Source organism: Penaeus monodon, chromosome 12 (genome assembly GCF_015228065.2).
Source record: "Penaeus monodon isolate SGIC_2016 chromosome 12, NSTDA_Pmon_1, whole genome shotgun sequence".
NCBI classification, from domain to species: domain Eukaryota; kingdom Metazoa; phylum Arthropoda; class Malacostraca; order Decapoda; family Penaeidae; genus Penaeus; species Penaeus monodon.
The window spans coordinates 339,369-354,368 of NC_051397.1; the positions used below are offsets into that span (position 1 = coordinate 339,369).

General features: G+C 42.3%; 1 protein-coding gene across 1 annotated transcript in view; it reads left to right on the plus strand.

The window, feature by feature from the left end:
- LOC119579180 (serine-protein kinase ATM-like) overlaps positions 1 to 15,000 on the plus strand; it is a gene marked incomplete in the record, with an annotated part of 36,127 nt that overhangs the window by 7,811 nt on the left and 13,316 nt on the right. Inside the window, 7 exon segments of the mRNA XM_037926878.1 lie at positions 417 to 641; positions 843 to 949; positions 12,395 to 12,554; positions 12,698 to 12,878; positions 13,122 to 13,244; positions 13,652 to 13,854; positions 14,504 to 14,645. Coding sequence (XP_037782806.1) covers positions 417 to 641; positions 843 to 949; positions 12,395 to 12,554; positions 12,698 to 12,878; positions 13,122 to 13,244; positions 13,652 to 13,854; positions 14,504 to 14,645 — 1,141 coding nt within the window.

Sequence of the window (15,000 nt, forward strand, 5' to 3'; positions counted from 1 at the left end):
TGACATTCGCTTAGTAAACTGTAGAGAAAAATAGAAATTAATAAATGAAGAAGGTCCTTAGGCATGTCATATCTGTCATTGTTGTCAATTACCAGGCTTACCTCACCTCACTCGATTTCCCCATTCTTTAAATTATTGGGGAAACGTATTTTCCTAATGTAATTAATAACATTAGTGTTATCATTATTATTATTTACATTGTGATTATTTAATTGTTATTAACATTGCTAATGGCAATAAAGAATATAAAACAAAAATCTTTTCAAGAAGTCAGATTAGGTAGGACTAGCAATTTAATTCTTTTGGAGCGATCTGTGTGTAAACAAAATTGACAAAATCAAATCATAGTGGATGTGGCATATATGTACAAACCCTCCTGGCATCAATGGGTTAAGCCACATTTCTAAATTCTGCAGGCTGTCTTCATGCAATACCAGCTGAAGTCAGGAAGACTGAGCAATAGAGATCCACTGACTTGCCTGGAAGAACACTATCTCTTGTCAAGTTTTTCCAAGGCTCTCCCCCTAGGTCACACCAAATTTGAGAAGAACCAAGGAAATGAGAAATGCTGTGTAGACATGAAGATTCTCCCTCGAGAGCAGGAGAGCATGGTAGAGAGAGTTGTTTCATATGTCAACCAGGTAAGAGATTGCAAGTGAGATGAGGGGAAAGGATTATATCCACTTGATCACTTGGTAGACAGTACTTGGCAAATGTATTGAAATAAAACAAAAGTAAAATTTCATACCTTATTTCAATTTCTCTTGCACATATTTAAACATCAAAGGGTAAAAAAATAAGGATGATGTCTGACTTAACGAAAAGATGTGTTTTATATGTAGCTGTTGCCCATGGTCTCTGAGGAAGGAGTGAGAGTGCAGGACTTCACTACACTACTGCATGCTTTGGAGCTGATTGTGTCTCTTCAGTTTTATCTGTCGGATGCAAGGTAAGTCAGTGACAACTTCTGTAAATTTTTTCATTTTTTTATGGAGACTTAATTATTTAATTATTATTTTTTAGATATTGATTTTGGCTTTGTTTCTTTTCTCTATTTATTTATGAAGTTTGTGATTGTGAATGATTTTTGATGTAATTAGTGCGAGATCTGTCATCTAGGTACATATTTTCCTTGTCTTTACAAGTTCTGGTGCACATCATTTATAAATACACCCAGGAATCTCAACTGAACTAAGTTTGTGCAGTCTTTTCAATGGCATTACACATTCAAATACCATGGTAAACAAAAAAGAGAAGAATCCACTCTTTTCTCCATAAGTTTCACCATAAAGAGATACAGAAAGATCAATTTCTCTTTTCTCAGACTGTGGATACCTTGCTGTTCACTCTGCATTCTTGACAGCTCTAGGAGTGTTTGGTTCCTGTTTCCTTGATCCACAGGATTTCTCCCTCTTTTGCTGTCTTTCGTAGCAAATATACCCCCCACCTTTTTTTTTCTATCCATTCCTCATGCAGTTACAGCAATTTTTTTACTTGCACATTGTTTCTCCTTTTCGGTGTGGTTTCTCACTTTGATTCCTTCCACTCATCAACACTTGGTGGCCTGAGTATGATTCTGGTTTTCTGAGGATTGACTGTAGCAGCAGTGACCATCTCTTAGGGTCTTGTGGTAAAGTTACAAATGATGTTAAATCCGACATGGATGTAAAAAGAGAAGACTAGCAGCAGCTAAAAGGCAGCTTGTAAAATTAAATCATCTCCGGAGTACCAGAAATATCACCACGTCTAAAAGGTGAAACTTAAAATCATTGATAATTTAGCTCTCTCTATGGATGTGGAACATGAGCACTGAACAGAGACAAGAGACAGAGACAGAGACAAGAATTCTGCTTTTCAATGCGATGCTTTTGAAGGATCCTTGGAATCACCTGGAAACAAAGAACTGCAAATGAAACTGTAATGGAGAAGATTAAAGATTTCATTGGAAGTCATGAACCCCTTATTGAAACTGTGAAGAGGAAGCTACCAGGTGTCCAGGAACATTGGCACACACTATCATGCATGGACAAGTATATGGACAGAGGACTAGAGGCCAACCAAAACACACCTGGCTAAGCAACAACAAAACTGAACTGGTTAAGCCATCATCAATAATGTACAAAAAAGCAGAAGATCAAGAGAATTGGTGGAGGAGAGAGTTAGTTTATTCCAGCCATGGGAATAAAGTAATAAGCTTCACAACCCCAACTAATGGAATGCCAGCAATATCAGGTGGTGTTGAGGAATGATGGCACTGTTTTCCATGTTTATTTATCCTCTTTGTTGGGAAATTGTTCTGAGCCACATTTTTTTTTAGCAAAGCTCAATTCTCCATACAGGCTGGATGTGCTCCTACAAGGTAGTCTAACCCTCAACTCTGTGCCAAACTGGTTAGTTGTGATGGGCTCCTATAAGATCGCTTAGCTCCTGACTCATGTGTGCATTGTCATTTATACAATCAGTCATCAAGTGCTCCAATAAGTTAGCCTACTTCTGACCTACCTTTGCTGATCTCCAAATGCCAGCTAGTCATTTTGTGCCCCAGCTTATGATAAATAGCTACCTATTTATTCTATTTTATTTCTTCCACCTTCCCTCAGTTGATGATTGGAGGCTTTGATTGGAGTTAGCCACAAAGTGGGATCTCCCATCTCTTGTATGGTGGGAAGGAACACTTTTGTTTGATTGCTTCCCTCTTTCTCGTCTGCGGATAACATTGTGTGCTTTGTTTCTTCACTGAATCCTATCTCTTCTCCATGTGCACCTCTGCTGTAGGAGACAGGGAAGAGTGCTCTTCCCTCAGCTTCTCCTTTTACTAGTAGGAAATGAAGAGCTCCCAACTCCCAACCAACTCCATTCAAGCTTGGCATTGACTGACATGGTACATTCTTATTCACTCAATTCTCTTTACCACAACTGTACTGGGACTGTCAAAAACTGGCAGGATTTTTCCTGTAACTTTTTTGTTACGAGTGAGATGTACTTAGTGTTTACTGATATATTCTTCAGCCATGTCATTGGTTGATGTATTTGAGATATGGTGAGGAAGTATATAGTTCTTGTGTTTATACTAAGCTCTTTAAATGCCTACAACCAAAATTTGCCTCAGCAGAATTTGGTTGTCTGGCTCGGAGTTGGGTGTGTATACCTTATCCCAGTGTCTGTTCATGTTTACCATAAAATATGATCATCCATCACTTGTTAGTGAATTGGTGTTTGCTTTTATATCAAAATGATGCCATAGGGAGTGAATGTGTGTTTACCTTTTATATCGAAGTGATGCCATAGAGAGTGAATGTGTGTTTACCTATTATATCAAAGTGATGCCATAGGGAGCTTTTTATTCCCTTTGGCCTATTATCGATGCACTGCTTCACCATCATGTTAAGTGTGTATGGCACTGTTGTCATTCCTCTTATGGCCAGAGTATATATTCTCTTTCTGAGATTGTGTTTAACTTCCACTCACCAGTTTTGGACACGTGTATTATGTAGCAGTTGTGTTGTTGGTCTCTGGCTACTGTATTGCCATTTTACTAAAGATAGTACAAGGGCTCATGACCATAAATGCCACACAACCTTCCTCTAACATATGGGTTAACCAGTTAACCCTTTGCCGACGGGTGGCATATACGTACATGCCATGGTGTATGTATGGCCATGCCATGATTTTTTTTTTTTTGTTACAATTACGGCAAAATAATATTTTTTTGCCACTGAAAATGTGATTAAGTAGTTTTTAACACTTTCTCATTTTTTCTATACTTTGCATTTCATAAAGGCTTCTCAGGCTTCCAAGGTTAGCGTAAAAAAAAGTTACGTCGGTAATCGACTACATTGGCCGGAGATATTATACAGTATTCACGAAGTGATGATGTAAAACCACATGAAAATACCAATATATAAAAAGAAAAAAAAAATCACGTATTTATAAAAACACTGAACATAAAGCGTATATATATATATATATATATATATATATATATATATATATATATATATATATATATATATATATATATATATGTATATATATATATGTATATATATATGTATATATATATATGTATATATATATATGTATATATATATATATACATATATATATATATAAACTCTGAACATAAAATTATATATATATGGAAGTGATAATATAAACCTGTTGAAACCAAAAAAAAAAAAAAAAAAAAAAAACTGCAGTTTCAACTCCATGATGCCACCCACTGCTTATTTTATTCAGACTACAGAGCGAATAATGATCAACTATGGAGTCTATATAACAACAAAAATATCCTACAGTCTTGATTTATCAGGAAATATGGCAAATAGAGACCTTGGAAAATAATAATTATGAAAATACAACATAGGCTCTTAGTATTACGAAGAAAAGGCAAGGGATGCTGGTATTGGGCATGAGCGGTCGCGCATGCTAGGGTGACGATATAAGCCCCGGGCAGCGAGGCCCGGGCCACTGTGAATACTACCCGTCGGGAAAAGTTAATGATATACTGTCCTTTGTTTTGCTCTACTAATTTTGTTTATATGTAAATGGCTCCTACATGTGCTTTATTACCACAGAGTCAGATACTTGGCCTGCTTAGCATGTTATCTGTGTTATGGAAACACGAAGACTCCCCCCTATCGTGACATCCTTCAAAACGCTCTCACACCAGTCCCAGTGAAGCTGAGAGGAGGAAAATTCCTTTATACCCCAATAACTCGTATGCTTTCACAATAGTGGTGTCTGGTGGCCCAACATGATGTATCACAATATTTTCTTCTATGGCGAAGTGGGCCACCGGTGTACAACTTGCACATTGCTCCACCAGCGACCCAGCTCGCCATGCTGGAGTTCGTTGTTCCTAGTGGCAAAAAGAACAAAAGTCAAGAAGAGGTTTTCAAACCAGAAAGTGTAATGGCATACAACAAGGCAAAGAAAGGTGTGGATGTCTCTGACCAGTGTACATCCTACAACAGTCCTCTGAGAAAAAGCAAAAAATGGTACAGAAAGTTAGCCTTTGAACTGATTACTGGACTATCAGTAGTAAATGCTTAGGTTCTTCATTGTCAGTACTTCCCAAGGGTTAAGATGAGTCAGCTCAGAGTCAGAGGCTTTAGTGTGTTCCCTCATTGGAGATGAACCTTAGAACATTAGGCCTGAGAAAAGTCCTGGAGTTATATCAGGCAAAAGAAGTCTTCATGTACTGACTGAGAAAGAGGGACCTAAGAGATAGACAAGAAAAAGGTGGTGTGGCTGTTACAAAAAAATCACTCTGAAGGATTTCAAGGTTGCAAAAAAAAAAGCCAGAAGAGTAAACACATTCTGCTCTGAGTGTGAAGATCAGCCACACCTATGAATTACATGTTTTGCTGAAAAGGACAATGCATAAATTTCATGTAAATAATACTTTCTTTTCATTATAAGGAACACAATGTTATACAATATGCCATTGTATTCATTATTATTGTTTTGTGAAGCTACATTATTCTAGTAATTACTGAAAGGATTTTGTTGTAATAAGCATCATATGCATTTTTGAAGAAAGTTCAGCTTTATTTTTTTTAAGTTCATGTCAGTATAGGATTGAAAGATTCCAAAGTGTATATGTGGTATTGTTCAAAGGAGTTACACCAATCATACCAATTTTCAAATTCATATGATTAATTATATTAATGACAATACATTTTCTCATGTATATTTTATATCAGTATAATGGTTTTCAATTTTATAATTTCAATTTTGTATGGAATATTGTATTTTTTTGTTTTTCTTAACCATTTCTTACTTTTACTTATGAAAAATAAACTTAATATTAAGTCCTGGAGTCTCAACATGTTGCACCAAAAATTGTGTTTACTTTTCCACTTATTCATGTCCCTTGCTAATGTATGAAAGCCAAAAAACATAGCCAATCTATGTATAAAAAAGAAAAAAATTAAATATATATATATATTGCTATGCCAGTGGGTCTTTGTCTCTGTGCGAAACATGTGTTAACATGAAAAGGATGACCTGGGCATGTGTTAACATGAAGGGACCTGGGCAAACATGACGCAACTGGCTGTGAGCGGAGGAGCAGAGGAACAAGCCAAGAGAGGAGTTGGGTGCTGCTCCTGTGAAGACCTGTGTGTGCCCTTGTGACCTGATAAACGTTGTGTTGCCCTGTTATAAGCTGTATCGTGCAGTGTGACATGCTGGTTTCCCCCTGTATTGTGCCTATAGAAAAGTGTACGGGTAAATAACTTGTGTAAATAAAGGAAAGACTGTCATCGTGTGTTTATTTCGTGCCCTGCCTCGCGACTAGGCCTTTTCCCTCCTGGTGTTCTGGGACGCTGTGGTGCTCGGTGCCTCTTGGAGCTGTTCAGTGTTCACGACCCTGTGAATAGCACGGCGTCTGCCTAGCCTGCCTTGTGTTGGTGGCAGAGAGACGAGGCGGTCAGCGTAACAAATGGTGTCAGAAGTGGGATTTGTGATATTTGATCAGTGACGCGCCAATTTATCATGTCGTCCAAAGATGGCGGCAGCCATGTAGCGAGAGGAGGCTATGACTGAGGCAGGCACGAGTGAGGTGAAGCCGAGCCAGATGGACCTGATCACTGCCATGCTGGCCGGTATGAGGGAGGAAATGGCACAAAGGGCAGAAGAGCAGGCACAGAGGGCACGCGAGTAGGCGCACTATCTTGTCGAGATGCAGGCAAGGAAGGCAGAGGAACAGTTCTGCCAACTTGTTGAGGTGCTACAGAGCAATCTTGCATCTGTGAAGATGGAAACTCAGCAGTACACCGACAAGGCCTGCAACAGCGTGAAGAGTGAACTGATGGAGGAGGTGCAGACTCTGAAGGGCGAGGTTCAGGGCCTGAGGGAGGAAGTGAAGGAGGAAAGGCGGCGTCACGAGGTAGTAACGCTGCAAGCAGAGAAGGCAGACGAGGTTCTGGCAACAGATGCTAGAGTGTCAGATTTACTGGGGTCTGCCTGGGGTCCGTGGCAGGAAACCCCCGGGCCTCGCATCGTCGTGTCGGAGCCAGTGATCGCTGCAGAAGGCTGGGGACCCATCGGAACCGCTCCCTTGGGTATAGGTGGCGGCAAACTCGAACCCGGTCAACCTGCCTCGTTGCCTCCCTCACCCCCTTCCTCCCCCCGGGCGTGTTAGTTCACGGCACGCGTTCTCCACCCTGCAGCCCCTCGGCCTCCAGACATTCTGTGAGGCATAAGCCAGCTGAGTACGACGGGAAGGTGGCCTGGGAGGCATATGTCGCCCAATTTGAAATACTGGCATCTGCCCAGGGCTGGAGCCAGGAAGAGAAGGCCCTACAGCTGGTAACAGCGCTAAGGGGCCCCGCGGTGGAAGCATCCCAACATGCCTCTTACACCAGCGTGGCAGAGGCTTTGAAACGCCGTTTCGGGCACCACCACCAGGCCGAGGTATATCGGGCCCACTTGAAGAAGCGGACTCGTGAGCATGGCGAGACACTGTCCCAGCTGGCACAGGATGTGGAGGCGCTGGTAAGGAGGTCGTATCCTGCAGCTGCGGAAGAGATGATCATGGTCCTGGCCCGCGATTTCTTTGTTGACGCTTTAAAGGACCAGCAGCTGCAAATCTACGTCAAGCAGGCACACCCTGAGGACCTGCAGGTGGCGCTGGCGAGGGCCTTGGAGTTCGAGGCCTTCCTGAAAGCAACCAGTGGCCTAGGGCCAGCTGCTCAGCCCCGCTGTGACCTCCGGGGCCGGAAGGCTAATGTGGAGAAGGTAGCATTGAGGAAGGTGAGCCCGAGCACTTTCCAAGGCTTGTGTTGGCGCTGCGGTGAGGAAGAGCACAGACGTAGTCAGTGTCGGAGGGAGCGGAGAACACATCCTCTCAACCGGACGGATTCTGATGCCTTCCAGCAGTGCTGCAAGGACTGTGGTAGGTATGGTCACCATCCGATTGCATGTCCTAAGGCTAAGGAAGTGGTACAGGCGGAAAACTCGGACATGCTGGAGAAGGGGGCCGAAACCCAGCCGTCCTCGGTTCCCGGCCCCCCGACTTGGGTAAGCTGCCGTCGAACCAGCACGATGCAGGTGGAGGGCTCAGTAGATGGGAAGCCATGCCACCTGACAGTGGACACTGGGGCTGAGAAGACCCTAGTGCGGCCTGATATGTTGGCCACTATGCGACTTCCAGACGCACCACAGAGACTGTGTGGTGTCACGGGGCATTGTGTGCAGCTCAAGGGGCCAGTGGAGGCTCGTATTGGCGTGGGCAGCACGGTGCAGCGGCTGCCGGTGTATGTGAACGATCTGGACGAGCACTGCTTGCTGGGCCTTGACTACCTGACGCAGAGTAAGGCGTTGTCGACCTTGGACGGAAGCTGGTGAGGGTGCACGGTGAAGATGTGCCCCTGCTTCCAGTGGTTGGCTGTGCAGAGGTAGTTACGGCTGAGCGACTGCACCTTGCCCCCAGGACAGAGTCTAGAATCCGGTGTCGACTATCAAGAGTGATGCGTGGAGTAGAGGGCCTCGTGGAGCCCATCCAAAACCTGCAGCTGGCTGATGGCGTAGCGGTTGGGCGGAGCCTTGTTGGACCAGGGGAGGGGTTAGTTACAGTGTTGGTAGCTAACTTCTCCGATAAGGCCCAGAAGGTGCCAGCTGGTGCAAAGCTGGGCACTTGTGAGGAAGTGGAGCGTCCAGAAGAGTCGTCGGGGAGCGAGGAGTTGGTTGGTGTGGGGCCGTTGCCTGACTTCCTCGAGGACTTGGCGCACCGGCTGTGGCGTTACCATGGGCCAGGAAGCTACTCCTGGGGCCATGGTGAAAAAGAAGATGACGTTAGCCCCAGTAGCGGCGATGAGGACATGGCAGACGCTAACCGAGATGAGGATGAGCATTTGGATGGTGAGGACGATGCAACAGATGTCAATGGTGACCATGAGCCAGGTCTTGGGGCAGAAGATATCCCTCTGGGTGCCACTGCCAATCTACCGCCGCCCACACCTCCTCCAGAGCGACCCCAGCGAGAGCGAAGAAAGCCGCGCTGGATGAAAGATTTTTGTGTTTCTGAGAACTGATTTACAATTACGGTTACTTTTGTTTGAAAGAATTTTGTTTGTTCCTGAGGACTAATTTTTAAAAAATTTTCTGTATTTTGTTTCATGTTTAGGTATGTCAGAGCAGACGGGTCGTCTGCTTGATAGGGGGGGATAGTGCTATGCCAGTGGGTCTTTGTCTCTGTGCGAAACATGTGTTAACATGAAAAGGATGACCTGGGCATGTGTTAACATGAAGGGACCTGGGCAAACATGACGCAACTGGCTGTGAGCGGAGGAGAGGAGGAACAAGCCAAGAGAGGAGTTGGGTGCTGCTCCTGTGAAGACCTGTGTGTGCCCTTGTGACCTGATAAACGTTGTGTTGCCCTGTTATAAGCTGTATCGTGTAGTGTGACATGCTGGTTTCCCCCTGTATTGTGCCTATAGAAAAGTGTACGGGTAAATAACTTGTGTAAATAAAGGAAAGACTGTCATCGTGTGTTTATTTCGTGCCCTGCCTCGCCAATAGGCGTTTTCCCTCCTGGTGTTCTGGGACGCTGTGGTGCTCGGTGCCTCTTGGAGCTGTTCAGTGTTCACGACCCTGTGAATAGCACGGCGTCTGCCTAGCCTGCCTTGTGTTGGTGGCAGAGAGACGAGGCGGTCGGCGTAACAATATATATATATATATATATATATATATATATATATATATATATATATATTTTTTTTTTTTTTTTTTTTTACTCATCTTTGCACTACCGGTGTACTAACTCCCAATAAGGGAATATAGTTAGTGGTACACATGTAGACCAAGATGCTGGTAATGTGTTAATCTCATCAGTTTACCTCATATCTTGATTTTTTTTTTTTTTTTTTTTTTTTTTTTTCCGGGTGACAAAGATAGCGGGCGATTGGCCGTGGCTGGGGTCCCCACGTGCGCCACTCACCACAGGAGACCAAATCAGAGCATAAGCTCTGGTTTTATGCCCCATTTTATACCCTTGGGATTATATTGAAGTTTGTGCGAAATGGAGGTGAGTCGTCAACTGGTGGAACCGATCCCTTGTCATGACCTCGGCAACGAGTTCTTAATGCAGGACATGGTTGACCAGAAGTCGTGATAATTGGAAGGTTTCCACACTCCTGTGGGAGTGGAAAAGAGAAAAAAGTAATACATTCTGACTGGTCAATGCAAGATAATTATTCATTATGGATAAAAAATGGAAAGAACACAAAATCAATAATTTACCAGTTAGTCTCCTCAATAATGTAATGAAGATCTCCAACGGCGTACTGGAAACATCCAGCGTCGCCTTTACGCCTGGGTCACCTCGAAACCCATGGCAGAGGGGGATGTTGTCTTTTCTCCTCCACATGAACCTTGGTCCCCGGGGCATTCACAGACCTGAGTTTTTCTACATAGATGGATAATGGTTCATCACTATCAATTGTGTCCATTTGCTCGACGTAGTCCCCAAGCGGGGAGAAGGCGATCGGCACAAAAGGCATGCTGAGGCACCTTTGAAGGAGGTGCTGTTGAGGTAGATGGTTGAGGGTCACCAACCTCAGAGGAGGAAGAGCTTCTGTGCATGCTTGCTGGTCAAGGCATTGCAAGAGCGAGGAAAGAATGAGGTGGAAGCACCTCTATATATATGGAAAAATTCCCACACTTTGACCTGCTGGGAAACTTTGAAGCAACAGTAGCCAAAGAGGTCAAAGCAGCATGGGTCACATGTCACATAACATGGCCAATCACATCATTGCCTGTATACTGACATCACTTCCTCTGTGTGAGTGCGTATGTCTGTCCATGTGTGCATGTGCGCGTGCACGGGCATGCACGCGCGGCGTGTGTGTGTGCATGTGCGTAAGCGCAGGTGTGCATGTGTGTACGTTTGTGGGTGTGTGGATGTCACTGTATGTGCGTTGCCTGCCTGCACGCTTGTGTGGATGTCACTGTATGTTTGTTGCATGCGTTGCGCATGTGTGTGTGTGTGTGTGTGTGTGTGTGTGTGTGTGTGTGTGTGTGTGTGTGTGTGTGTGTGTGTGTGTGTGTGTGTGTGTGTGTTTGTGTGTGTGTGTGTTTTGAAAGTAAAGTTGGTGTCTAAAGACGTCACTTCCTCTTCATGACGCCACAATTGCGTACACACCCATGCTCATACCCACGCACACAGTGACATCGCACACACACACACATGTGCGCGTGCGCGCGTGTGTGCACGTAGCGCACATACAGTGACATCCATACACACACAAGTGTACACACACACACACACACACACACACACACACACACACACACACACACACACACACACACACACACACCTCTGTCTCTCTCACACCTCTGTCTCTCTATCTACCTCTGCCTACCTGCCTGGCTATCTGTCAATCTATCTATCTATCTATCTCTGTTTCCCTTCTTCCCTCCCAAGTTGCAACTTTATTTTTCATTTTCATTATTATTATTATTTTTTTTTTTTCTGTATGTTTGTCTCCCTCTCTTTCTCTGCTCATAACCCCTACTCCCTCCATCCTTTTATATGACTTCAAACTCCAGGTAAATTGAAGTAGTAACTTCACATCTTTACATGACCTCATGACATAACTAGTGATTACGTGTAAAATAAATAATAGGGCGGGAAGAACAGTGTCATACATATGAGACACCCTACAATGAGCCATTTTCGGGGCGTCACACTGGTGTGACACCCAGCTTGAGTGGGTTTAGGATTGGGGTGACAAAGCTCTTGTGAGGTCAACTGAGTGTAACAAATTTGAAAGTTCTTGTGAGGTCATCTAAGTGTAACAAATATGAATGAAATCAAACCATGATAAGGCACTGTACATGCACTTAGCAGATAATTTTGAAAATGTACACTTGGTGTGTTGGCCTCTCTTTTCTTCTCCTTTTTATAGGTAAAAGCATTCCTGACTTAGTTCTGTTCATCACTTTCCTGTCTGTAGTGACTTTTCATGTGTTTGTGATTTATTCTTTTCCGTGTTTGTAAGGATGTGTTCTTCAGTGAGCACACCTTTCCCTTGTCCTGTATTACCATAGGTGAGGGTGTTACACTCATCCCTATTTTATTGGACAAAATAAAACTGATGAATGGGGAGAAGAGGTTTGTCATGGAGTTTGTCAGGGTGGATTTTTTCCTTATTTTGATTTTTCATAAAACTTAGATGCACAGTGCAACTGCAGTAATTGCATGAAGTCGTCTTATTTGAGATTTCTGATTGGGTTTATACCGGATTTCATCTGCTAACCTGTGGGATTAAACTAGACAATAACGAGCTATGATCATTTTATGACCTCCATTATGAAAACAGTTTGAATTAGGTCTACATAACAAAAACATCTTAAATGCTAACCCTTCCAAAATGTCAACCAGACTGGAGACACTCCTGGATCAGGTCATGAGCCAGGTAGGTTTGGGTCTCAAGAAGATTTGGAGTGAACCGGAGGTTTCTCGTTGGAACCAGCTCCTGCCTCTTTTGGAACATCTCAGCATGCTGTACTCTAGAGTCACCAATTGTGCAAGACTTTGTGAGGTAAAGAGTAATTTCAGATTCCTTCTTTTGAGTGGATGCTTTATTTTGATGTGATATGTTACTGCTAAGATATCCATATCTTCACATTCACACTAATATTTTCATAACCTTCACAGACTAACATTATATATTTGTTGCCTTAGGATCAAACCACAAAGAGGAAGAGAGAGCAAGTACGGAAATTGTTGATGTCCAAAACGCCTGTGGTTCTGTACAGCTTGATTTTGGAGGCAGTGAGGGCTAGGGCCACAAAACCTGCAAACACAACCCAGCTTGGAACTACACAAATCAGCATGAGCAGAAGGCCCTTTACAAGTGGTAGAAGTAAGATATTGTGTCCTTTAGCAAAATTTTGTGGGAATTTCCTATATTTATATTGTTTTATTGTCTTCATGAAAACTACAGAATATATATTACTGGTATTGTTATATCAAAGGTTATATTAGTAATTGTCATTGATTTCCATTGCATTAGCCTGTTTGCAAAGTGCTTTTACATACATAGGCCAACCATGAGGAACAGGAGATCATATATATATATGTTTGTATTTTATTTTGTGTATTGCAGATGCCATGGATGATGATTTTGACATAGACTTTGATGACATAGAGAGCGAATCCACAGTATTAATGAAGAGTGACTTTGAACAGTTTGAGAATGATGATGAGGACACATCCAGTGGCACAGATGGTGAGTTTTGTAAGAAAGAATTTATATTGGAGAAGTGTCTGAGTTGATTTAAAATATTTATACATCTGAGTGTGTTATTTTTTCCCGTATAGAGTGGTATGTCTGTAAGCTCATACTGTTACATAGGACCCCTAAACGTTCTCATTTTCCATGCTATCAGGGACAATGGGTAGGTGGTAATTTTACATTTTAGGAATGTATTGGTTTTATTCATTTTCTGTGCTTAATTATTTATTGTGAATGTGTTAAAGTATAATAGATAATTGTGACATCATAGTATACAGCATTATTGCAAATCATTTAGAATGATAGTGCAGTTCTCTCCCATCTCCTGCCTGCATACCAGAATGCCTAGAGTATATATCCAGGAATAACACAACAATCCATATTTTTCCCCTGTACAAAAGACCAGCTGAAACTTGATGAGAAGAGCACCCTAAGCTTAAAGGACCAGTGCATTGTGGAGGCCCAGAAGCTCATCATCTTTACACATGGATTTGTGCAGGGCGGAGAGAGGGGTGACGAGAATGACCAGCCTTTATTGGAGGTTGCAGAATTGATGGAGGACCTAGCCAAGAGCAGTCAGCTAGAGATGACTGATGTTGCTGTGGTGAGTTAAAAGAGAGAGAGAGGGAAAGGAAAAGGGAGAGAGAGGGGGAGAGGGAGAGGGAGAGGAAAAGAGAGAGGGAGAGAGAGAGGAGAAAGAGAGGAGAAAGAGAGGAAAGAGAGAAAGAGGGAAAGAGAGAGAGAAAGAGGGAAAGAGAGAAAGAGGGAAAGAGAGAGAGAAAGAAGGAAAGAGAGAGAGGGAGGGGAAAGAGAGAGAGAGAGATAGGGAAAGAGAGAGAGAGAGGAGGAAAGAGAGAGAGAGAGTAGGGAAAGAGAGAGAGGAAGAGGAAAGAGAGAGAGAAGAGGAAAGAGAGAGAGAGAGAGGAAAAGAGAGATAGAGAAAGAGAGAGAGAAAGAGAGAGAGAGAGAGAGAGAAAAGCATTTAGAGAGGAAGGAAGGAAGGAGAGAGGGAGAATGCTAATAATTATTTGTTAATTTATTTTTTTTTCTTATTTCATTTATATATTATATTCTTTCAACTTTTCCATGTATATATTGCTGATGGTGTAAGGAAAAGATATTGCTGAAATTTTTGTACTATCTTAATGCTTTTAATTGATAATTTCTCTGTTGATGTGATTGTGATGTTATTAGCATTTTTTTTTTTTTAAAGAAAAGAATGTGCTTTATTGACATAATTACCTGTTTTTCAGATACTGAACTTCGTCATTTCACTGTTCAAGGTTGAGTATGATGAGGCCAACATGCAAGATGGGTTTGTTCTTTTGAGTGCTGTCAGCATGAAGTATTCATCAGAACCGCAGGTTGCCTCCTTCATTATCAGCATCCTCACAGGTGGGTAGAGATGATGTGATGCCCTTCTGAGTGCAGTAGATAAATGTGTGCATTAATATATAAATCTCTTTCTCTCTTTCTCTCTTTCTCTCTTTCTCTCTTTCTCTCTCTCTCTCTCTCTCTCTCTCTCTCTCTCTCTCTCTCTCTCTCTCTATATATATATATATATATATATATATATATATATATATATATATATATATATATATATATGATATAATACCTTTTAATTTTTGCCTTTTTTATGATTAAATAAGTGAAGAAAATTTTTTAAAAACATGTTTTGAGATATTTTGGAAGGAAAATAGAAGGTTATGAGTGAAAATTAAACCTTAAGAAAGAAAAAATGATTTTG